The sequence below is a fragment of the Oratosquilla oratoria genome, chromosome 11, assembly GCF_046742065.1.
Source record: "Oratosquilla oratoria isolate Oo_2021 chromosome 11, ASM4674206v1, whole genome shotgun sequence".
Taxonomy (NCBI): Eukaryota; Metazoa; Arthropoda; class Malacostraca; order Stomatopoda; family Squillidae; genus Oratosquilla; species Oratosquilla oratoria.
Window position 1 is genome coordinate 65,192,078 of NC_134787.1, and position 26,175 is coordinate 65,218,252.

Below are 26,175 nucleotides of genomic sequence, written 5' to 3' on the forward strand. Positions count from 1 at the left end.
GTTAGTAACAGTCCGAACTGGATAGAATACCGGCAATTTTTATGTAATTTCGACAGAAAAGTATGCGATCATCTGTCACCCTGACGTAAACACAAGTATCGTCTGAGTCGCCTGTGCTAGAAACTAGACCTGGAATTTACGGAAGTTTAGCACCGAGGTAATTTTTTTATCAAGTTGAACAATTGCACGCACAATTTTACAATATGTGTGAAACTACGTTAAAAAGACTGTTGTAGATACAAATTAGGAAGCCACACTTGTTTGTCAGTGTCGGACTTCCTTAGGCTTAGTATAAGTAATAAGGTATTACCTCGTGATAGATATATGCTTGTAGCATTAGGATATGTAATTATTAAGCGTGATGTTGATAGTGAAAGATCAATTGGAAAAAAAATCAGTAAATATTCACGCATTGAATATTTTTTCTTCTTTTTAAAGTGGTCTCACTGTTTTTCTCTTAAAAGATCAAATATTTGACATTTGTATTATCATAATTTCCAGCATACAATAATTTTAACCTGTATTTTCACCATACAATTATAAAACCTATTAGAAACATCTCCCCCATTATTTGTTGGACATAGTTTCTTTCCTCCTTTTGAAATGTCTGGCTGGATCGGAATAAAGACTGCCTGATAAATTTCAACCAGAAATATACATGATGGCACTATTACTACAATGATTTCTGGTAATAATATACAAGAAACAATGTACCATGTTATTGTGCCATCATGTTGGGTTCTCCTTCAGTAGAAAATATAAGATTTTGGGAAATTTAGTCAATATTTTTAGGTATCGTAATTAACACACACTCACACATAGCCACCAGAATATAACCTTATTTATTTTAGTGGATATGTGAGCTATTTTCTGAATTGTAATCTCCCCATCTGCTTCTATCATTTCCACCACTACTCCATCCTCTTATCATATTTTTGATTGCCTCCTCTATGTCTTTTCTAAATACTTGGCAAGATAAACTCAAACATAACCTAATTGTACTGTACCTACCCTAACCTAACCCTAAGATTATCAACAAAATACCATGCAACAATAGGGGGAGAAGGTGGTTTCCTGAAATCAAGTCAAAACCTAAATGTGGATGGTTAGACAACTTTATGGATGGGAATAACAGGTGGTAATGGACAAGGAACTACCTAGTGTAGGCCTCATGGTCTCCTGCAATCTCCTTCATTCTTATGTTCCTGTGTACTGGGATGGGACAGCAGCACAATATGGCTACAGCCTGCACATGTGAGCAGTTCTATTTAGGATCTGCTCTGCTCATTCCCCTTCAAAAGTCACTGATTCTGCGGTCAAAATAAGGAAACAGACCAACCAACATGAAAATATTAGCAGTCCCTCCGAGCAAATAGAATGACCACTGCCACTACAATAAAATGACAAATGAAGATAAAATATCCACTTCTCCTATACCACTGAAAGACATTACATTGTTAAACTTCCCCTATTCCTCCAGTCCTCTTTGTGACTCTTACAGGGATGAAGTAGATCCTTAACACCACCACTGGACCATCCCTTGCAGTGCAATTTATGTTGAAAATTAATACTCTAAAATATGGAAAACCCCACCAAATGTGGACCCAATAAAATTAGATAAAATGCCCCAGTTCACAGTAAACCTAGTGTAACTCCTACATAGGTGTAATCAATACCCCACATCTACTGCAGTACATGGAATTAAATCTCCTGAAAGAAATTATTGAACAAAAAATAACCCAAGTCTACAGCTCCCCCCAAAAAAAACAATTAATGGCAAGACTCCATCCTTCACTTTAGTCCTAACCTTCACCCACCTTACTCCACCTAGATATTTGAGATTCCAAAAATGGAAATCATGTGTCTCAAATATGTTAAGCTTATACTTGGGGAAGTAAATGTTCTGCGAAATAGTGTATCTAGATTGAGATCAATCAATCTGTTGCCCCTGATTTCTTGCAAACCTGTAGCCCTCGGGTAACTTGCAACAGCCTCTCTAAATTAAGAGAAAACCATTGACAAAGTACAACACCTTGTCTCTTTCTCACTTTTCACATAAAGTGTTGATAGTGTAGATGTAGTTGGGCAACATGGCTCATGACTTTGCATTGCAGAGTTTTGGGTTCATACTTGAACTTCTTCCACCAGTCACCCTAGCTGTGAATGAATATCATTATCTGCTGGGGAGTCAAAGCAGGGTGGAAAGGAACTGGCCATCTTTCTGCATTATCCCCAAGCCTAATATATAATTCTCTTCAAGACATGACCCTGTGCTGTCTATTATAGGACTAACTTTGATTGAGTGTAGATGTAAATTCCTATAATCATTTAATATAGTGATATTTCATGGTGTTCTTGCAATTATCGCTCAGGTTTATTCCCTTTTTGATTTGACAATTTTCTTTTAACCTTTTATTGTTGATGGAAAGAATAACTGCATGTATGAATTAATGCTAATTTCATATATTTATGATTTGTTAACATTTATTGGTAGGTCACTATGTCTGGAGATATAACAATAAGTTCAGCAGCATTTACCAAGATGGTTCTTCATGCTGCAAAATACCCACATGCTGCTGTAAATGGCATTCTTCTATCTTCATCATCACGTGAGGGACAATCTAGGATCATGTTTGAGGATGCAGTGCCACTTTTTCATCAGCAATTGGGTCTTTCGCCCATGATGGAGATTGCTCTCACTCAGGTATGAACACGGTTGAATTTAAGGCAAAATGTTTCGGTTATGATTTTGTTGTTCTTTTATTCACATGTTAATTTATATATGTAGTTAATTTTCTTAAATATTTATGCATGTAAGAATAAGTTTGCTTTTGCAAAATGTTGTGTGAAGCTGAAGTACAGTTATCATAATAGGATGGTAGACATAAACTTGAACTAAAGCCATTAAAGCATTTTTAACTACGCTCCTCACAAAAATCCTTACAGAGGATATTCAAATAGCACTTGAATGACATTTTATTAGTCAATCACCTTTCCCCAGCCCTGAGAATTGCCCATGGTAAGTTCCCAGGCACATTTCCAGCCCATCAGTACTGTCTTTAGGCTATCTGTATGCCAAATGCCTCTGCCTCCTTATAAGGGAGGTAGCCAGCCAAGGCACGCATACCAGATATTGTTAATTTGATGCATCCACAGCATATGTTGGAGCTCCCTCAACTTTGTCCACTTTGGATCATCTCAAACATGACCCAATGAGCATGGTCATTATCCTGGAGGCAAGCCATATGTTCATACTGTCCCAACTGTTGCTTAGTAATAAGGCAAGTTGTCCTGTGGGGTGAAAAGGACTCCTCAGTATAGTTGTTGTTGTAGTTCCCTAGACTGCCTGGTCAAGCAGCCCTATCTCCTAAGAAACACTACAAATAGAATGGGGTTTTCCAACAGATCTTTTGTAGTGTTGTTATACATTCCTCAGTGTGATTGCACCACCTTCCACAAGGGGAAGTGAAAGTATTTGAACTACCATATATCTATGTACCAAGAGCCTATTAGCCAGCCAAGGTATATACTATATATACTGTACTCATGTGAAAGTCATCTTTGGTGAAATTTTACCTTCTATTAGTGGAAAAAATGTGCCTCATGGAAATATCTACCCTAGTTGTAGAGGGCTCTCCTTTCCATATAGCCTTGTTACTACAGTGGAGTTTATATATGAAGCTGATCCATTTTGGAAACCCATTTGTTAACAGAATTGTTCATTATATGAATCTGTTCCAAATCTTACCCAGATGCATGTAAAAAGTATAATATACAAGTTAGATACAGAAGTAGATGATGAATTTCAGTGCAAAATATTGGAAATGGTCAAAAGTAAGGAAAGACCATTACTAAACTGTTAGGATTGTGGTACTCCCCCAGGTAGGCGTAGCTCCTCCTTGGGGATCGGTGCCACCTGCGTAGAGCCGGTGGCCAGGGGTGGTTGCTGCCGTTTGGCCCCCAACTCTTGGGGGCCAACCTCATCTCTACATCAACAACACTCTAATACCACACACAAACACACCGAAAATTCTTGGTGTAACATACGATACATCCATGTCTTTCAAACAACACATCACAAACATAAAAAACAAATGCACACCTAGACTTAACGCACTTAAGTCAATCACTGGAACAACATTTGGACAAAACAAAGAAACTAATATAACAATATACAAACAATGTATACGCTCAGTGATGAATTATGCGAGTCCTGCATGGGCTCCTAATCTCAGTGAGACACACCACAACACCCTTCAAATCATACAAAACAAAGCCCTAAAAACAATTACAGGCTGCACAAATACATCACCTACAGACCATTTACACCATGAAACAAAAGTCCTCAAAGTCAAGGACCACCTCGACATGAGAGGCACACAAACACTTGCTGCAGCCACCACAAACACATCACACCCGCTACACTACATAGCAGAACACCCACACACACCAAGAAACATTAAAACTACACCCAAAGACCTTTATTACGCACAGATACTCTCTTCTCTTCCTCCACAACCACCAAATACCAGCCTCCGGAAACATATTCATAATCATATCACTCACCGCTCCATTAACACACTGAAAGACAACACACTGCTGCATGCCAGACCCCCTGATATCCACCCTTCTGAATCCTCTCTCCCACGAAAGGACAGAGTCCACTTGGCCAGACTGCGATGCGGTCACCACCCAGCACTTCTAAGCTACCAGAAGAGGCTGGATGACCGTGTTGTGAACAGCTGCCCAGGATGTAACACTTCACCCCATACCATACAACACATAATGGAAGACTGCATTATACACAATCATGCACGCAAACAACACAACATACACTCTATAAAGGATTTGTGGGAAAACCCAGTTTCGGCTGTGGCCTTCCTTGGGGAGACGGGACTGCTCGGACAGACAGTCTAGGGAACGACAACAACAACAACAACTAAACTGTTAGTAGGAGGGAGTGAACATGAAGGGACGTCCTAGGATGAGGTGGATGGATGGGGTGAAGGGGGCGTTGGGGAAGAGGGTAATATCTGTTGAGGAAGGACAGGAGAGGACAGAAGACAGGGGGTGAATGGAGAATGGTTGTATATAGATGATGTTGTGATGCATGAGGTGGAATGGGTGGGGGGATGGGGGGTGAGGTAGTATGTGTGAGCAAAATTTGACGCAGCTCGAAGGGATTTCTCCCCGTCTTCTCCTTTTATGCATGGGGTGACGGAGAGGGGGGTCACCGATTTAATGAAGCGGCCTTGCTGTGGATGTGCTGTGTCTTGCAGTGGACAAGGTGCAGGGATGACCCGTCATCCAGGAGGTGCTAAGATAAGAGGGAGGGTGGAGGGGCGTGGAGCGTATTCAGGGATGGAATGGGTGGGAGTGATTTAATGCCTTTTCCTTTTTGGCTACCTCCCTTGTAAGGGGAAAAAGCCTTGGTATATGTATGTTAGTAGGAGATGAAGCAATTACAGAAGTGATAAGAGAAAAAGGGTCTAGGAGTGTTGGAGGTGGATAAATGAGGAGCCTATGCCAGGAGGCGCGTAGCTGCAGCGAAAGCCATCACCTTTGTCCTATGGGCTTTAACCCTCAGGGCAGGTAACAGCCAATGCTGAGAATCAGACAGGAATGAAGGATTCAAACCCGCAACTAAGTGAACGCAAGACCACCGTGCTTCCAATTACGTCACCAGGAGTGTGAGTAATGGAAAATTTTGTCACCAGAATGGCATTTCACTACAAGGATAAAATGGTAATGAAATGCATATGTACCAAAGATCTTTATCCCCATAGAAGGGAGGTTACTGAAACAAAGCATACACCTACTACACACAAATTAAAACCCATTTAACACATCTCAGGACCATGTGGATAAGTCATCCCTGTCCTTTGTGCCAATGTTCAAGTCAAATGCAGTGGAGTGAGACACATTGTTCCTATAGCAACACTTGACATCTGAAGCTGGCTTAAAGAAATGTTAAGTGTTATCTACTCTGTTAGTGTGGGTTTGTTTTTGTTACCATTTGATAACAGGAGGGGAGCAGTTACTGGGTGTCAACTATGTAAAATGTTGTGGAAAAATAAATGGTAGAGACCTTGGGCCTGGTCTGGAGAGTAAGTGCCAGCCTCCAGGCGGAGGCAATTGGATAGACGAGTTGCAAAAATTTGTCTAGAGGTATTATTCTCTCCTTACCAGGAGGTGCCAAGATAAGGAGGGGAGTGGAGTATGTAGGGGACAGAATGGGTGGAAGTGGTTCCTATGCCTTTTTCTTTTGGCTACCTCCCATGTAAGGTGGGAAAAAAGCCTTTGGTATATGTATGTACATACATCTTACATGCCACCACTTCCAGGTACTCATCATTGGTCTCACTTTTATGCTCAAAAGCAATAAGAGATTGTTTATGTTACAGGGTAAAGACCACTTACCTCTCCTGTTTTTGTTGCAGATTGAACAGCGGTACCGCAGTGACGGGCTAGTCATTGCTGGGTATTATCAAGCCAATGAGCACTTTCGAGATAATGTGTGAGTACCTTAAAGGGTCACTTGAATACCCTTAACCATTTTTATGAATTAAAGTATTATCATAGAACTTCTCTATCCTTTGTTACATGATGAGTAGTTGTGGATAATTCCCTGGATTTTCTCGTTTGCATCTCTACTTATTTTTGCATGACCAGTCATATTGATACCATTAATCTCATACTCGTTAAGTCTTGAATACATACTATAATATTTATGGTTCAATTTTTCAGACCTGACTTTATCGCAATGAAAGTGGCAGAAAAGATAGCAGAAAACAACAATGATGCTTGCCTTATTATGGTAAGCATTTTATTACTTTTTTAGTTACAAATATTGTACCGTAGTTTATAAACTTATAAACATCCGACAGTGAATACATATTATCCTAAGGGTACCTGTGTAACTGAACTACTCTATTCATTTTACTAGATTGACAACAAACGAGTTTGCCTACAGCTAGAGACAGCTCCCATAATTGTGTCACAGTTGATGTCAGACGGCAAATGGAAAAGTCGGGAAAAGTCCAGGTGAGCATATTGTGCACCTCAATGTCATTTTAAAAGATAAGCAACATAATGGAGACATGTATACATATACATTAACATTCCGTAAAGACTTTTCCTTCTTATAAGATGGGTAACCAAGACAAAGCATACACCTGCTCCACACCTATACAATGCCCGTTTGTCACCCCCTCCATTGTACTTTCTTGTGGAAAGTATATGACTATTTTTTTTTTATTATTCTAAAATTGACATAAGTGTTTTGTACAATATTGTATGACAGTTTCTTACCTGGAGGTTTATCATTTATTGGATTTGTGAATAAGGTAACAGTAGCAAAGAGTGTAGAAAGCAGGTTCAGATAGAACTTCAGAGGAACAAAGTATGAGGTGAATAGTTGGGGTAAAGGGGCTCTTTGATACAAGAGGAATGTCTGTGGAATAGTTTACAGAGGTTGTAAAAAATTGGGATTAATGGTAGATTATAAATGGATGAAAGATGATGCAACCTGAAGATGTTCTCACCTGCTCTATAAAAATTGTACATGAAGTGCAAATAATGACAAGAACACATAGATCAGAATAATAAATGCAAATTGCTGAGGATAACACAAAAAGCATGTACGCTTATTTCCATTGTGGTCCTCATCAGATTGTTATTCTACACTAAGTCACACTGACAACATACGTAGGGCGTTAAGGGGACCAGAGACAATCATGAGGAGGGGGGAAGGTTGCCATATAATAAAACAGTGAAAGTAAACCAGCTTCATCTATCAGACCCATTTGTGGGAGTGCTGTGTCTTGCTGCATTACCTTTGACCCAAGTGGTGTGGCATGGAAAAGGTTAACTTGTTCCATGTGGTATTGAGATGGGAAGGGTATTAAATAGGTTTTAATGTATACGTCTTTGGTATGTGTATATAATATTTCACGTTTTCAGATTAATTAACAAGAATTGCAACAATCATTTCAGTGTTCACCTTGAAAATAGCGAGTGTCTGGAAACAACATCGCAACTGCTACAAAGGAAAGTTCAACATGAGCTTCATGACTTTGACAACCACCTAGATGACCTTACTTGTGACTGGGCTAACCTTCATATAAACAAAATTCTTAAATCCCTGACAGATGCAGGGCTTGAATGATGTAATGGACATATTATTGTCATACGTGTATTGATATGACTGGTCTGTTTATTCATAACCAGACTACTACCCCAGTATGAATAAATTAATCCTACTATTACATGGAGTTTTACATTCCCCTTGCAATTACACACACACACACCACAAAGGAGGTGCATGCAGACAGGAGACCTTTTGGTCCATAACTAGGTCAGATGCAAAAATAGAAATAATAACAATAATGTACGATAGACAAACTGATAAGGTATTTGTGTACATATATAAGGGGGATAAAGCTTACTGTATCTAGACAGAAAGATTTTTATACCAAAAGCTGCTCCCTTAAAAAGGAGGTAGCCAATCAAGGTATGCACCCACCCCCGCCTATCTGTCATCCATTTGTTTCCCTTTTTTAACTCCACATGGATGAAAGTTCATCTATCTCCCACCCACTACCCTGGTCAGAAGTGATACAGCAGTAGGGCTTGACAGTCAGATCTGGTAAATACAGTTAAAGGGTGCAGGGTCTTCCTTGTGGTCTGTTGTCCCTCTGCTGAGTCAGTGGCACTTTGTGAGAGCCTGCCACATCGCCACCTTTACATACATACACATGTACCAAGGGCTTTTTCCACCTTACAAAGGAGGTAGCCAAAGTCAAAGGCATAAATCCACTCCCACCCATTTCATCCCCACATATTTCACTCCCACTTTTCTTCGGTCCTCCTGAATGATGGGTCATCCCTGCATCTCTCCCATTACCCTGGGTCAGAAACAATGCAGCAAGGCTGCTTCATTTAATTGGCGACCCCCCATCAGTCCTCTTATGCATCACAGCATCCATACACAACCATTCTCCACCCATATCTTCCGTCTTCTCCCTTCCCTCCTCAACAGACATCCCCCTATTTCCCAATGCCTATATTACCCCATCCATCCATTTCATCCTTGGTCACCCCCTCATGTTCACTACTTTCACTAATTTTTCATTATTCATTCTTTCCATGTGTCCAAGCCATCCCAATCCTCTTTAATCAACCTTATCTCCCAACTCCCTTTACAACCCTGCTCTCCCCCTCATTTCTCACTTTATCCAGCCTAGTAACCATACTTCTCATGCATTTCATCCCTAACTCTTCCTCTCTTATGTTCCATGTTTCTGCCCCATACAGTGCTGTCAACACAATCACCCTTTCATACAATCTCCTCTTAGCATCCATTCCCAAATGTCTATTTTTCATTCCATTTTTTAATCCCTCAAGGCATTTAATTGCTTCTCTCAATCTACAGTCTACCTCCACTCCTCCCTTTCCTGCCACATTCACCCCCACTTCCTCCAGTCTTTCTTTCTTGATACTTCCAATTTGCTGCCACCGCCTCCCCTTGTACATACATACATATACCAAAGGCTTTTTTTCTCCTTACACAGGAGGTACCCAAAAGACAAGGCATTGAAACCACTCCCACCCATTCCATCCCCTACATACTCCACCCTCTTATATTGGCACCTCTTGGATGACGGGTCATCCCTGCATCTTGTCCACTGCCCTGCCCCTTTTACCCCATCCATCCATCTCATCCTAGGACACCCTCTCATGTTCACTCCTTCCACATTTTTTTTTTTTTTTTCGACCAGTACCCTCCCCTTGTAATAACAGAAAAAAGAGGTGAGGAGTCTACACCAGGAGGCACTTAGCTGCCACTGAAGCCTTCACCTTTACCCTACACATTTGGACTGTAAGGGCATATAAACAGTATTTAAAATTGCAGGATTTGATCCCACACACAAGTAAATCCAACACCAGCACTCTTACGATTGTCACCAGCACACACACAAATGAGCATAGATATACTAATAGGCATACAGTAATTACTGTACACGAAGAGCCATCATTATTGAGTAAAAGAGAAGATAAAAGTCACTACAGATAAACATCTGTCTGAATTGGACAATAAAACAAAACATTTTTGAGAACCTTTTTTCATAATTTTCTTTTAAAATTGAGGTAAGGGAACATAAAATCAATCTCGGAAATCTTGAACTCACAGAATGCACACTACTTGGAAAGTAGAATTTCACTGTAACTTTGAGATTTAACATATAAAAGAAATCTTGTATGACTTCAAAACCTTTCATCAAAAGACCAAGTTCTGCAATACATAAAACTGTATCCGTTATTTACGGTTCATTGGCACTGAGCAAATATTTATGTACACACAGCACCAAGATATACTTGGGTGTCAAGTTACCATTGTGATGGTTTTTGAAAAAAAATGTATTCAATTTTTACATACACAAAGAAATTTATGCAAAAAATATATAGACTAAAAAGAATATAAAATCTATACTAAACTATGCAAGACATTAATAGAAAGCCTCTACGAAAGAAATTCTTAAACATATTTACATAGTACAAGGCGACAAAATGCATCCTTTGTACAAAAATGCAAAGGCTTCCTATTCATGAGAAATTTTCTTGATATTTGGTAAGCTGAAGTTTAATGTTTGCAGTTTAAAATCAAATGAGATAAACTTCATGCTGAGGACAATGTATGCGAAAAAAGGAAAATGAGACTTTATTACATCACATGGCAATGTTTGTCAATGCTACTTTTATCTAAATACAATAAATCGTGTCATTAAACCTAAACAAATTTGCGAACTATGAGGGTACTGAAAGAAGTGTACCTCTTGAGAATCCCTCCAAACTAGAGTACAAACATTAAATACGACTTTCAAGAACATGTCAGATCTTATCAAACTTGATAAAAATGATTGAACAGCTGACAATACAAAGTTCCCTTAGTTCACCATATTTGGGAGAAAAATATATATTTTATACAAACTTAGAAAATAAGCCTCTTAACCCTTTACTTCCTCTGTCAAAGTGAAAAAGCTTCTTGCATATGTCGTGGAGATCCGATCTTCCCAACTGCAAATGAGATAACAACAATATGGTTTAAATAATACAATCAATTAATATTTGGAACAAAATACAATATTACTACTTATATATTCTGTACCTCTCAGGAATGCAATTACCCCAGGGTTACAAGCTTTCTACAAGAGATCTGTGACAAGGGAATGACCGTTTTATCTATTTCAACTAAATCTAAGTGCCTTTGACTTTGGCTACCTCCCTTGTAAGAGGGTAGAGGCCCTTGGTATGTGTGAATGTATATATATATATATATATTTGTGAAGAGCTGGAGTCCAGGAACCATTGTATACAAGAAAGTAAACACTGGAATAATCTTTTATCAACAAGTCCAGCGTTTACTTCCTTCTATACATACATAAGACAAATAGCTAATCTGAACTAAATCACATCTATCTATCTACCAAGGGTTTTTTCCCTTTACAAGGGAAGTAGCCAAGTCAAATGGCAAGCACCCACTCCTATCCATCACCCTTTCTTCCCTCTCATCTTAGCTCCTCATGGATGACAGGTCATTCTTTATCCCACCCACTGCCCTGGGTCAGAAGCAATGCAGCAACACATAGCACATCCACAGCTAGGCTGCTTCACTTAATCAGTGATACCCCTTCTCCATCCCCTCATGCAGAAAGAGAGAAGATGGGTTGAAATCCCTTTGGGCTACATCAACATATAATTTATACATAACCACTCCCTTTCTTGCATTACAGTATCATCTATCCACAGCCATTTTCCCACTTAACCCTATCTCCTGCCTTCTCCCTCCCTTGTGCAATGCCCCTTTCACCCCATCCATCTCATCTCATCCTCAATTATCCCTTCCAGTTCACTCCCTCCACCTCCACACCTTTTACTAATCTTCCCTCACTCATTCTTACCATGTGTCCAAACCATCCTAATTGCATAAAAAATTAGTAATAAAAAATACTCATCACTTAAACTTGTATAAAAGCAATGCAAAAAATCTTACAGCTATGCATAACAATGCTTCTACTAAATAATGTCAAGGTATAACCAAAAAATCGCCACATACATTTTGTTTTTCTCTTTGAGGCTGTTAGAGCCTTTTTGATTGCTGTCCAGTCGTCAAGAATATCGGGTTCTCGTAGCATATACACTATATACGGTCCTGCCACAGTGGCTGGTTTTCTCCTGCGGTGATCTGCGGAACTGCTCGATCCCTAATTTGGAAAAAGCAGAGAAATGGAAAGAATTATAAAAATTGAATAATAATCTAGACCTAATATTTAAATTACTTTTATGTATATTCTACATAACCTTAAGAAAAAATTATAGTTGTTGTTGTTCCCTAGACTGTCTGGCTGGGTAGTCACTTAAAATATCCTACCTATCTACATATCAAGGGTCCCTTTATATAGGAGGTTGTCAGCCAAGGCATGCAGCCACCCCAATCACATCCATCACCCTTTTCCCCAGTGATATTCTATTCATATAATTACAACAAACCACCCCCAGCATCCTGCAATACATCTATATAAAAAATTTACATAGATATCGAAAATAAAATATATTTTAACAGACTACTAAATTCTATATTCCACCAAGCTTCCCCAAAAATCAACCCAGCATAGAAATTACTCGAATACCAGACAAGAAAAACATTGGCATGCCTAAATTTAGGTAACACTAAAATCATCAACAATGAATCAATCTTTACAGACACCAATTACCTAAAATATAACCACCACATGAAAGACACACAACACCTGATACTAAACAGTCTTCCACCCATACCTGAGAGCAGCACAAAATTTCTTCAATGAGTGACTTAACCCCTTCAATACAATGACGCCTACGTAGGCGTCATGAGGAGCAAGTGGGTGCACGAGGATGCCGATGTCGGCGTCTTGATTATATATATACTGTAGTTGTACCTGCGTGACCCCCATACTCCGTAAACAGGCTTCATCATATTTTCTATGGTTATCAAAATTCGTGGGTGAAAGAGAACGAGCAATACAGTGGTAACTTTATTTTTTATAATGCGAGTATTATGACACAACATCGCATGTCTGGCAGCTAATGCTGCCCGCGAGATTTTGGCCCGTATTGAAGGGGTTAAGGGCTGAAGTGGCGGCCACAGCTGGTTTCCCAGGAGCCACAGGAGAAACCAATGACAACAGATCAATCAATTGAATGAATGGATTTGACAGATGAGAGTGTGGGTGGAGGAAGAACAACCAAAGACGGGCTGGAACTCTTTTATTGCTTATATGTTTTGACTGAGCCTACCTTCTTCAATAAGCTGTCTACAAACAGCTTGAACCTTACATTTGTACAGCCAGCAGGATGACCTGTCTGAGTTTCCAAGTTCGAGAGTATAATTGTAAAATTTGAGCTGTTTGTGCAGCTTACTGAAGAAGACCGAGCAGTTAAAACGTATAAGCAATAGAGGAGTTCCAGCCCATCTTTGCTTCTTCTTCCTCCACCCACACTCAGATCAATAAATAAATCCAATGCCCTTGGTTTCTTTTATAGATGACGTGCAGCTTCTAGGAAACCGACAACAGCCTCCAGGTAGGGCCATAAGTCACTTAGAGAAGAGATATTGTGTTGTTTTCTGGGGACTGTTAGTGTGGGGCATTGAAATAGGTGTTCTGTATTTTCTGTAAGGAGGTTGCATCTGGGGCACTTTGAATCTATGGCCAGGCCTATTATGTGTTTGTAGTGTCTTATTGATAGATTAATTGTAGATTTGAAAATCAGAAAATTCCCAAAATCTTAGAATATACTGAATTTGTGTATTATTACCTGTGCTTCTTAGGTGGAAAACTATTCTATTTACATCTATGATTAGAAATATATATATATATATATATGTATATATATATACACATACATATATATTTATGGTAAATGGTCTATTCAAACAAAAGAATGGAAAGAAAAATCACTAGTCAAGATTTAAATAGAGTTCAACATACCTGCCGGTGACGTTTATGACGACGATGAAGGTTTTGTTCAGCCCAAACTTCACTTGTAACATCAACATTATTGCGATCTTCTTCCAAGCGTCGAATCTTTTCTTCTAACTCACTCTCTATTGAGTCCCATAACATCACTTTTTCATTCTTTAAAATGCAAACATTTTGATAACTTAAATGCATACAAATGAACTCCAAAGCCTTATATCTCCCAAGAACATCTACCAGCAACATGCAACGACACACTTGCATTTACCTCGAAATTTTGCCGTGAAGCTAAGGCTTCTGCTTCGTGTTTATTACTGATGTTCTGCAGCCTGAATTCACGCAAAATACACGCAACCTCCAGCCGCACATCCATGGCTTCTTTCAGCTCTTCTAGAGGACCCTGGTATTCTGCAGCATGACCCACTTTGACTTCTTCTAGCTTTGACTCGACCTGGGTGACACGTTCCCTGTACAACCTTTACAATTAAAAAACAGCCATTAACCTCTGCAGGGATAATAAAATAATGCATTAGCAATCAATCTATCAATCAGTCTAATGACCCAAGTCTCTTTTTCAAGAGACCCATGGCTACCAGATAACCAGGAACACCCACTGGATTCACTCCTATATTTTGCACTCTCAATTCTTTGCCTGACAGACATTCCTATTGCACCCAATGTCCCATTCATCCTATCCATCAAGCTCATTCTTGATTATCCCATCAAGTGGGAGGTGAACCAGTTGCTGTTTGCCAATGACACTGCACTTGTAGCTCAATCAGAGGATAAACTGAAGCAGTTAGTGACAGTAAATGTGGGCAGAGTAAAGTGCCAAAATGTAAAAGGGGAGAAGGTGGCAGTGAGTTGGAAGTGAGTTTAAAGGGCAAGAGGCTAAAGAAAGTGGAGTTTTCAAGTATTCGGGGACACATGTGGTAGGGAATGGGAGAGGTGTGGTGGGGGAGGTGGATTAAAGTGTAATATTCATTGAACAAATCTCACTGGTGGCAACCCATGGTCCTTGCTAAGGTACAATGGCAGTAAATACATCAACAGACATACAACAGAACAAATACAAGCAATAGCCAGTAGAACACCAAGCATCCAACAAAACACAAAAACAACCAAATCAATCACATCAACACATCTGTCACATGATGCCCAGGATCACTGCAAACTTTAAAAAACTGGTAGCCATGTGTGTTTAGTCAGAGACATTTGTACATCACCTACAAGAAGAAGATGCATACCACAAAGGAGAGAGAGAGAGAGAGAGAGAGAGAGATAGGAGAGGGAGAGAGAGAGAGAGAGAGAGAGAGAGAGAGAGAGAGAGAGAGAGAGAGAGAGAGAGAGAGAGAGAGAGGAGGGAGAGAGAGAGAGATAGAGGGAGGGAGGGAGAGAGAGAGATAGAGGGAGGGAGGGAGGGAGGGAGGGAGAGAGGAGAGAGAGAGAGAGGGGGGAGGGAGGAAGAGAGAGGGGAGGGAGGAAGAGCCTAAAGGGATTTCTCCCCGTCTTCTCCTTTTATGCATGGGGGAATGGAGAGAGGGGGTCGCCGATTTAATAAAGCAGCCTTGCTGTGGATGTGCTGTGTCTTGCGACACTGCTTCTGACCCAGGGCACTGAACAAGGTGCAGGGATGACCCATCATCCAGGAGGTGCTAAGGTAAGAGGGAGGGTGGAGGGGTTGGAATGTATTCAGGGATGGAATGGGTGGGAATGATTTTATGCCTTTTCTTTTTTGGCTACCTCCCTTGTAAGGGGGAAAAAGCCTTGGTATATGTATGTTAGCAATAACTAACATTTCTATTGTTGGGGACAATATTGCATTGAGAAAGTGGAGTCATAAAGTTGGTAAAAGAGAGATTCAAAGAGGTTAGTAGACTAGCGGGATAGTAAGTCAAGTGTTCAGCATTTTCTTCTGAGTGGAGGTGACGGGAGTCTCCTATTATAAAAGAATCCACATCTGGCTTCCACAATTTTTTTTTGTGGCGTTACTTGCAAAAGTGTGTATGTGTGTGCGTGTGATTCACTATGGTCTTGGATCACATGTTGGACTCGTGATCGACAGCTATTCCCCTCCCAGAAGAGAGCTCAGAGCTCGTATATGACCGATCTATGTGCAATGCTGTGTGTGTGTGTGTGTATTCAACTAATTGTAGCATACAGGGAAGGAGCAATGCTCATTGAGTGTCTCCTTTTCTCTGTTTTTTTAAATCAAATTAACCTCAAATTCAGGTACAGTTCCAACATGACCTATATCCTTGATTTCCAATTATCATAGTTTTGAGCTCATGTATTGTTTGAGCTTGTATATGTGTGTATTTAACCTAATTCTAGTATACAGGAGAGGAACAACATTTGTTGGGTTCTGTCTCCTATTCTCTAATTTTCTAACATTCCTAGACTCAAATTCATGTATTGTTCCCACTTAATCTATATCTTTGTGTGCGTGTATTTACATAATTGAAGTATAAGCGAAAGAAGCAATGCTCATTAGATTCTGTCTCCTATTCCCTAATTTTCTAACATACCTAAACTCAAATTCATGTATGGTTCCAACTTAATCTATATCTTTAATTTCCAATTATCTCAATTACCTAGTTGTATTTTATGGGAAGGGGAGCTATGCTCGTGGTGTCCCGTCTTCATATCTCATTTTATCTAAACTATTTTTAAATTCATGTATTGTTTTTGCACACACCACTTTCTCATCTAACTTGTTCCAACTGTCTATTACTCTGTGAGGAAAGCTGTTCTTTTTCAGATCTCTTCTATAGCTGTCTTTCTTGATTTTCTTTCCGTGTCCTCTTGTATTTCTATCATCCCATTTTATTAGATCCTCTATCAATAATTTCTATGCCTTTCATGATTCTGTAAATAGCTATCAAATCTCCTCTCTCTCTTCTTTGCTCTAGTGTCTGTAGCTCAAGTTTTGCTAGTCTCTCTTCATATGATAGTTTTGAGAGTGTTGGTGCCAATTTTGTAATTGCTCTTTGTATTCTTTCAAGTTTTTTTATACATTTTTTTGTACTTGGTGACCACATCGTTGCTGCATATTCCAATCTTGGTCTTATCAGTGATTAGTATTTTCTTCACCATTTCTTCATGCAGGTATGTAAATGCCACTTTGATTGTTCTTATTAAATTATAATTTTCTCCAAAAATCTTATTTATATGTTTCTCGGGTGACATATTATTCATAACAATGACTCCCAGGTCCTTCTCATTTTCTACTTTTTTTATTCCTTATTCTCCCAATTTATATGATCCTGTTATTCATTATACTACACTTTTTAGTGTTGAACTCAATCTCCCACTTCCTACTCCATTCCCATACTTTATTTAGATCACTCTGTAGTGACTTACAATCTTCTTCCGTGTTCACTTTTTTTAATAGTTTTGCATCATCTGCAAAGAAGCTCATATAACTTTCAATTTCTTCATCCATATCATTAATATATATAGCAAACATCATTGGGGCCAGAACTGTTCCTTGTGGAACACCACTTATTACTTCATCCCATTTTGAGTGTTTGTCTCTTATCACAACTCTCATTTTTCTTTCTTGCAAAAAGTCTTCCATCCATTTAAGCAGTTTGCCCTGTATTCCTCCTTCGGCTTCTAATTTCTTAAGCAATTGGTGACGCATGATCATCCTTGTCTGAATCCAAATTGCCTTGGATTTAGCACATTGGTTTTTTTTTCTAAATATTTTACCCATCTACTTTTGACAATTCTTTCACAAATTTTTGCTATTGTACTTGTTAGAGAGACTGGTCTATAGTTGGTAGGGTCTTCTATATTTCCCCCTTTATATATAGGTACTATATTTGCTTTTTTCCAATCTTCTGGAACTTTTCCTTCTTTCAAGGAACTGTTTATTATGCTATGTATTTTGTCTGCCAGTTCATTTCTGCACTCTTTCAGAATCCAGTTTGGTATTTCATCTGGTCCATGCAATTTTCTGACATCAAGATTACTCAAGTGTTTCATTATTTCATTCTTTGTTACTTCTATTTCTTTCATAGGGGGGACTTTCTCTTTCCATTCGATCTCTTCAGGTTGTATGTTCTCCCTTGTAAACACTGATTTAAAATGCTTGTTCATAATTTCCACCATTTCTATTTCCTCTGTGTATTCAACTCCTCCTTGTCTTAATTTCTCCAAATCTTGTTTGTTTTTCAGTTTGTTGTTTACAAATCTGTAGAATAGTTTTGGTTGATCTTTACATTTTTCTATGACATTTTTTTCTTTTCTCTTTTCCTCTCTGCACGCTTGTACATATTCATTTCTATAACAAGTATATATTTTCTATTTTTCAGGTCTGTTGTCTTTCTCCCATTTGGTCCAAGCTTTATCTCTTTTGTCTTTAACTCCCTACAACTTTTGTTGTACCAGCACTTTACATATTCTTTTTCTTTTTTGTCTTGGGACATACTTTTCCACTCCTTTTTTATAAATTTTTGTCAAAATATTCCATTTCTCTTCCACTGTTGTTTCTTCTTTGTATATTCTTTCCCAGTTTTCTTTTTTGAAAGAATTCTCTTATTTCATCAAAGTTTGTTTTTTTATACATCATTCTTCCTTTTCTATATTATTTATTTCTTTTCATGTATTTTTTCTCATTTACTTCCAATTCAATCAATATGTGGTCACTTTTACTTATTGGTGTTTTATATTCAATCTTTTCCACTATTCTAGGTTCAGATGTGATTATTAGGTCTAGTCTCGATGGTCCTTCATTTCAATACCTAGTGTTCTCCTGTATCCACTGTGTCATTGTATGGTCAATAATCATCTCAAGTAGAACATTTCCCCATGAGCCGTCTCCACCCTTTACTGTCATCTCTTCCCAGCAGACTTCTTTGCAATTAAAGTTGCCCATCATAACTATTCTTCCTCCATCTTCCATTATCTTATTTAATGTTATCCTTGTGTCTTCTAACATACTTTTATGTTCACTCTCTTCCCACGAGGCTGTTTTTGGAGGCACATAATTTATCACAAACTTTCTGCTCTTCTTATCTGTCTTCCACTTCGATCATAATCATCTCTACTGTATTCTTTCCATATGTGACACACCTCACGTTTATATCCTTCTTAGTCAGGAACATAACTCTACCCCCTTGTTTTGTCTCTCTGTTTCTAATCCAATAATTATATGCATCACGTCCTACACTGTAGGGTGGTAGTGGACCTTTTAATTTCGTTTCTACAATTCCCATTATGTCCGGTTCTTTTTCCTTCAGATAATCATTCAGCTCATTCAATCCTGTTATTAATCCATCTATATTTGTGTAAGACACTTGGTTTTCTGCCACTTCCATTGTATTCTCTGTTTCCCTTTTGTTTTTCTCTAGTATGTCGTATTTCCTTACTTTCATATTTACTACTCTCCAATAGAATTTCTCTTTTTCTGACTCTGTTCTGTTCTTGTTTTTTTCCTTAGCTTCATGTCTTTTTATTTTTCCTCCTCTCTTTCCTCTTTCTTCATTTCTCTTTTTATCCATACCTTTTTATATTGTTCACTTGCTGCTAGTTTCCCTGTTTTTGCTAAGATATTCTCTGCCGTCGTTTGTGACCCGAATTTAATCTTAATTGGTCTGGTCTTATCTGTACTATACTTTCCGAGTCTATACATCTCTTCAATTTGTTTCATGATTTCAGGTTCTGCTTACTTTTTCTTTTTCCTCATTGATTCTTGTGGTTCTATTTAGGTTATGTTTCTCTTCCATTCCTAATATAATTATATATTTCTTTTTATCTGCTAAGTCTCTTACTATATTCTCCTTCTGTCTCATCACTTTAATAACTGAGTCTTCAGTTTGTTCTTTCATTTGCTGTTTAATTATGTCAGTAAATGCAACTTTACTGTTTTCTTGGATTTTTTCCAACCCTGTGCTTCTTTTGCTATGGCCTCTTTGTTGTCTTTATTATTCCTCCTTAACCCCTTCCATATGGTGCCGCACACGTAGGCGTCATGGACTTAGATCTCAGTGGCAGCAGCCAATGCCAGCCGTACGACGTGTCGTAATAATACTCGCATCATAAAATATAGTCACCGCTTATATCGATCGTTCTCTCTTTCACCCGCGAATTTTGAATACCACAGAGAATGGGATTCAGGGCACATTTGAGAGAATGTAAAAACACAGGGGCGACTACAATAAATATAATCAAGACGCCGATATGGCAGCCTCGCGAATACACTCGCTCCCCATGACGCCTACGTGTGTGGCACCGTATGGAAGGGGTTAATTCTTCATTCTCCTCTTTTACTTCTTTTAACTGTCTTTTTAATTCTTCTATTTCATTAGTTAAGTTTTTGTTCACCTTCTCTAGTTCTTCCAATTTTTCAACTCTCTGCGCAATCTTTGCTATGTTACCGAACCTAATCTCCCAATGTTCGGTCATTTGTTCAAGTTTTTCCTCTAGTCTTGCTCATCGGGGGAGGTTGGTATCCCCCCCCCTCATTAAATCCCTGGAAATTATTATCCTCACCTTCCATTGTGCTGCTCTTATCTATATTTCTAATCTTTACATTTTTGTTAATCCCTTCACCAAAATCATCGGTCCTTCTCTTGTTTACAAGACGCCTGGCCTCCTGGACCAAGTCCTCCCCTTCCTCATTTCCTTCCAATTCCCTCAGTAATCCCTCCCCTTCTCCTTTTTTCTCACTTTCCCACTACACCACGAGCTTTCCCCTTCCCTGTAAATACAATAAGGTACTTCCTTTGCATTGAGATCCATGAAAATGTCACTTTTTCTTCATACCTCCAATCTTCGCCGTCCATCTGACGAAAGTGTGTGTGTGTGTGTCTAGTAAGAAAAAAGTAATTTATATTCTCTCACATATGAATATAAAACCTCCATGAAAATCATTGTAACAAAAGAGAGGTGGAGAAATACTAGTCTAGAGAACATGATTTCTAAATACGAACTGTTCTCTTAGGAGCGTGAACTGCCGTTCCAAGTCTGTAAGGTCAGACAAGTATTCTCCTCGTCGTCTTTCACACTCCTCTTCATCTAGTTCTGGAATGTTAATAAAATTATAATTACATAAATCAAAGTATTTGACAATTTATCAAATATAACCATAATACAGACATTCAGATTCTCAGAATATTCTTTTTAATTCTTGAGTGGGACCTCTGAGTTATTAAAAAATATATATATATATATATATATATATACATATATATATATATATGTATATATATACACATATCAAGGCCACTTCATTAATTCAGTGAACCCCTCTCCCTCCCCTCATGCAGAAAAAGGAGAAGATAGGGAGAAATCCCTTCAAGCTGAATCAATCTATTTCTCATACATACTCCCTCACTCTTTTACTTTTCCTTTCCTTTCTATAATTTCTACTTTTTCAAATAACCAAATCCAACCATCACAACCAATTCTCAAACTCAGACCCCCCAGAGCAGGATCCAGTTCTATTCCAGTATCACACAAACTTGTTTTTCACTTTTCTTTTTTGCATTCGAAAGACCCATTTTTTTTCTACTGGATGGTTATGGCACGTTAAGGATAAATTTTTAGAAGTTCACACCCACATGATATATCAATAAGAAATTAAGTTTTAATTTCGTAAGTTAAAATAAATCAACATAATATCTGTTTTTCTTGGTGGAAATCAATGACAAAAAAAAAAAAAAAAACATGCTAAAAGTGATACACTACCGACAACTCAAGAGTTCAATGCAAGTTTCAGGATGCCATATTTGTTTTTGTTTCTTGTGGAAAACAAATTATCAGAAATCTGTGGATAGACTTATCTTGAATGTCAAATAGTAGGAATAGGACCAGGACAAAATAAATTGGTCTAACTTAATCTAACCTAACCAAACTGGTCACTTGTTATAAGTGCTACTGTACTTGTCAAGAACAATCATGATATTTTGAAGCTCATATCAAGTTCCAAGTAATCAGTATTGTATTACACCTTAAATCTTTTTCGGTATTTGTTCAGTTTTGCACATGGGCGCGAGATAGCATTAGAAAATTAAATACTAATTTTGTAAATTATAATATATAAATGTATTATGCAATTTTCTGGGCAGAAATAAAATTAAAAATATCTTGCTACAAGCAAATCTGCTAACAAATGAAGTCGGTAGCATAGAATCGGGATGCCATCTTGTCGTCTGTCAAGCGTTTGTCATCTGCCCGGTCTACTTAAAACATCAGTTACAAGATGGACATCACTTTGTGCACCGGTTGTGCTCCCACTCCAGGGGACGTTAACAAGCGGTGTTACAAAGATAATAAGTCCTCTCTACAGTTTCTGCGAGAACACGGGGTTCTACCATCTACAGTTAACTGCCCCAGGTGTAATAACTGTGCTGGTTCCATGAGGATCGGCATATGTGGGTGTGCACAAACTTTATTGCACGAGCCAAGAAGAAACAGAAGAAGCAATGCACCTACAGCATCAGTGACTACAAGGGAACCTTTTTTGAAGGAAGTCACATACAACCATGGCAATTGGTGTGTTTCATCAACAAGTGGGTTCTCAGTCACGAGGACACAGTTCGTGAGCTTCAGTTCTCGAGAACGACTAGTACAGACTGGCAGAGCTTTTGCAGCGAGGTGTGTGAGGAATGGTACAACCACCAAGAACCAATTGGTGGCCCTGGGATTGTGGTAGAGATAGACGAGACTCTTATCTCTCGAAGGCATGCCAACGTTGGCAGGATTCTCTCTCAGGTGTGGATGTTCGGTGGCCTTGAGAGGGAGTCGAAAAATAAATTTCTTGTTCCACTAGTAAATCCTGAGGGAGATAGGCAAGACACATCTTGTCATCTGTCACAGACACTCTTGTGCCAATCATTTGCCTTTTTATCAGGCAAGGATCTGTCATCATTAGCGGTTGTTGGAGTGTGTACCACAATCTCGGGGACTTCGGATACATTCAGCTCGCTGTCAATCACTATCAAAATTTCGTCATGCCAGGGGACCACAAGGTACACACTCAAAATATTAAGAGGCTTTGGTGCGATGTTAAAGAGTGGGTACTGAGGCCTGGTATACGGCTTCGGTACTTCCGACAGTACATCGCGAGGTACATTTTCTTGAAGGAATGCTATGAAGCTGAAATCCATGCATTCCTTCAAGCTGCAAGAACCTTATATAACCCACAATCTGAGAGAGTGGTTGAAAAGCCCGCCAACGTCTCTCATGACGACAACGACAAGGACAATCTGGATGACATATAAATTGCAGGTACTGATTTATTAAACACAAGTTAGGTTAGGTTAGTTTAGGTTAGGTTAGTTTAGGTTAGACGAATTTCAATTTATCATCCTTTCATTTCTTCGATGTCGGCATCTATCATAACAAACATGGCGTACCATTCGTCCAGCGCGATTTCATTACTTACGAAATCTGTTTTAGCAACTTTATTTTTTATTTCCACCTACAAAATTGCATATTACATTGATACTTTATAATTTACAAAATTAATAATTAATTTTCTATTACTATATTGCACCCATATGCAAAACTGAACATTTACCTTTTTTTTCACCAAGAAAAATAGATATTATATCTATGTATTATAATTTGTAATACTATTATTATTCATATATATAAATATATGTCAGGTGTGTACTTCTAAAATAATATCTAAGTTAGGTTAAGTTACATTAGCTTAGAAGCTGTTAGACAATATAAATCTCCTTTTAAACATCCATGTCTGCATGATTCTAGAATTTTACCCAGTCTGTCTGTCCTATTACTGATGTGTCAGCAAAGAGTATAAAAGAAAAAGGATTGGAACCTATGATGGTTGGATTTAATCATTAGAAAGATATCACTCCATAATATTAGTTACTAGAAAGATACTATTCCATAATATTAGTCTTTAGAAAGGTATCACTCCATAATATTAGTTACTAGAGATATTACTCCATAATATTAGTCTAATATTATCGATGAACTTAAGTGTGGGGAAAATGATACACTCTAACAAGTACGTAAACATTAACTTACCCGAAGAATCATCTGAATCCGTCCCATCGCTTGACGTTGACTCCTCCTCTGAAGTCCTTTCACTATCCGATTCTTGGTCTCCATCGTCATTTTCACTCTCTTCCCGCTCACGCACTCTCTTTACCCCAGGCATCTTAAAAGTGCCTTCACCTTTCAGTCCGCGTGCGTGACTTAGACATACAGCAGCAATTAAATGTGTTCTTTTAAAATATGGCCTGGAGCCTAATCACTAATGCGAATTTAATCCTACGATTCTCTGAACTGGAAAACAGGAAATAAAATTACTGTATACAGTCGTACGTATATAAAATAAATCTACCTTCAATCAATAAGCTATGGTATTAATTTACCTTGCTCCGAAAATATCATGAACAGCCTTTCATCAAAGCCAGGTAAAGACTAAAGGTAAATGACAGTTGAATGAAACCAGGAATAAATATTCCGATTGTGACAGCACACTGGGTTCCCTGAATTTTACAAGATCTTTGTATTTGGATATCATTATATTTGACTTAGTTTCTCATCTCTGCACTTTACATGACAAAGGTGATATGAATATTTTCTACCTGGCTCTCACAATTCAAGCTTCTTGGATTCATGTTGTTTGTGTACGCTTTACCAACCAAAACAAAACTATCGCCAACAACTGAACTGGTGCGATGGTTCTTAAATAAAATTATCTTTCTTGTATATTGCAATAAAACATAATTTATTTTAGTGTCCATATCTGTAAATTCAAAACAATAGTAACATTTAAAACAGAGGTAACGATTCAGGAATATGTCGGAAATGTTTAATAATATGTGCGGAAAACCCGGTTTCAAGCGAAAGAACAAATAGATGTCTATCTATATGAGAGCAGACAAGCTTTAGGAAGACGGTAAATGATATGTTTGCAAGGTAGAAATGGAGAAATAATTAAATGCAGAGACAGAATAGTAAAAAGAGTAGAATTTTATCAAAAGCTTTACTCGTCGAAGACCGTAGTTGAGTCAATTGATTCATCGGTAAATGTTAGTAATGTACCAGAGATTACAAAGGAAAAAATAGAATTTGCTCTAAAAATATGAAACGAGGAAAATCAACTGGGGAAGATGGCATATCGATAGATCTGTTGAAAGACGCAGGGAAAGAAGTTCATATTAAATTAGCTCAGTTGTACACCCAGTGCTTATGTCAAGAAAGCGTTACTGATGCGTGGTGCAATGCTATAGTGATTTTGCTTTATAAAAAAAGGAGACCAGAAGGACCTTAGTAACTATCGACCGATTAGCTTGCTATCAAGTATATATAAAGTATTCCCCAAAATCCTTACAAATAGACAGTGGCGGCGCCAGGGGGGGGGGGGCTTGGAGGGGCTTTATCGCCCCCCCCAAAAAAAAAGTGGCCAACCCCCCATTAGCCCCCCCAACTGAAATGAGCAAATTGAAAATTTAAAACACTCATTGAAATAATTTTATTAAGTGGAATTTTTAATTGCCAGGGCTAAAGATTTGTCAGCCATCAGTGCTAGCCCTACCAAACCCCCTCCCCTTCTGAAATGAGGATAATATATGTGTATTATCATATTACTATTAGCCCCCCAAAAAAAAATTTGCTCAGCCCCCCCTTAGCCTCCCCTACTAAAAATTCCTGGCGCCGCCGCTGCAAGTAGACCAAGTCAAGTTTTAGATGGAAATCAACCGAGAGAATAGGCAGGCTTTAGGAGCGGATATTCGACTCTAGACCATTTGCAGACGATAAACCAACTAATCGAGAAAACGACAGAATACAATATACCTTTCTGTTTAGCTTTTGTAGATTACGAGAAGGCCTTTGACTCGGTAGAACAAATAGCAGTACTGAACTCGTTACGCAAGCAGGGTACAAAGGAACAGATCGTAAGGGTTTTAGAAAAAAAATATGCGAAAGGTACCGCTATAATTCGACTACATAAAGATACAGAAAAGATCAAGATCGAGAAAGGAGTACGGCAAGGCGATACCATTTCACCCAAATTATTTACAGCTTGCTTGGAAGACGTTTTCAGAAGGTTGAGTTGGGATGAGAAAGGTTTAAAGATTAATGGCGAAAATTTGAACCACCTAAGGTTTGCGGATGACATTATTCTTATTTCAGAAAGAGCAGAAGACTTGCAGGATATCCTGAGTGATCT

At 38.5% G+C, this 26,175-nt stretch overlaps 3 protein-coding genes across 5 annotated transcripts; 2 read left to right on the forward strand and 1 right to left on the reverse strand.

Annotated features, from left to right (window-relative positions):
- Positions 1-8,267, forward strand: EMC8-9 (ER membrane protein complex subunit 8/9; the record flags this gene model as incomplete). The annotated part of the gene is given in 6 exon segments (XM_076193085.1): positions 1-157; positions 2,495-2,704; positions 6,441-6,517; positions 6,748-6,817; positions 6,947-7,044; positions 7,996-8,267. Coding segments are annotated over 5 exon segments (621 nt in total). The 3' UTR covers positions 8,168-8,267.
- A 1,841-nt stretch (positions 8,268-10,108) lies between these two features.
- On the reverse strand, positions 10,109-24,676 carry Brms1 (breast cancer metastasis-suppressor 1-like protein). 3 transcript variants are annotated; one of them, XM_076193082.1, is made up of 7 exons: positions 24,587-24,676; positions 24,021-24,281; positions 20,954-21,044; positions 14,284-14,491; positions 14,028-14,174; positions 12,116-12,263; positions 10,109-11,076 (listed from the first exon to the last, which is right to left on the reverse strand). In XM_076193082.1, the coding sequence occupies exons 2-7, from the start codon at positions 24,151-24,153 to the stop codon at positions 11,027-11,029; spliced, it is 777 nt and encodes a 258-aa protein (XP_076049197.1). In that variant the 5' UTR covers positions 24,154-24,281; positions 24,587-24,676; the 3' UTR covers positions 10,109-11,026. The 3 variants fall into 3 exon arrangements, with proteins under 3 accessions (XP_076049197.1, XP_076049199.1, XP_076049198.1); XM_076193084.1 differs by having other exon boundaries at positions 24,598-24,672; XM_076193083.1 differs by having other exon boundaries at positions 24,371-24,651.
- Positions 22,225-23,245, forward strand: LOC143029532 (uncharacterized). Its single transcript, XM_076192184.1, has 3 exons — positions 22,225-22,400; positions 22,547-22,744; positions 22,876-23,245. Exons 1-3 carry the CDS (start codon positions 22,225-22,227, stop codon positions 23,243-23,245), a joined length of 744 nt encoding a protein of 247 aa, XP_076048299.1.
- Positions 24,677-26,175: the final 1,499 nt, after the last annotated feature.

Bases quoted from the DNA above. Each gene is read 5' to 3' on its own strand.
- LOC143029532 (XM_076192184.1), top strand. From the start codon at position 22,225: ATGGACATCACTTTGTGCACCGGTTGTGCTCCCACTCCAGGGGACGTT. The intron at 22,401-22,546 runs GTGTGCACAAAC...GTGGGTTCTCAG, and splicing joins ATGAGGATCGGCATATGTGG to TCACGAGGACACAGTTCGTG. The intron at 22,745-22,875 runs GTTCGGTGGCCT...CCTTTTTATCAG, and splicing joins ATTCTCTCTCAGGTGTGGAT to GCAAGGATCTGTCATCATTA.
- Brms1 (XM_076193082.1), bottom strand. From the start codon at position 24,153: ATGCCTGGGGTAAAGAGAGTGCGTGAGCGGGAAGAGAGTGAAAATGAC. The intron at 14,492-20,953 runs GTTCGTATTTAG...TTAATTGTAAAG, and splicing joins TTCACGCTCCTAAGAGAACA to GTTGTACAGGGAACGTGTCA. The intron at 11,077-12,115 runs GTATGTGGCGAT...TCTCATTTGCAG, and splicing joins CTCAAAGAGAAAAACAAAAT to TTGGGAAGATCGGATCTCCA.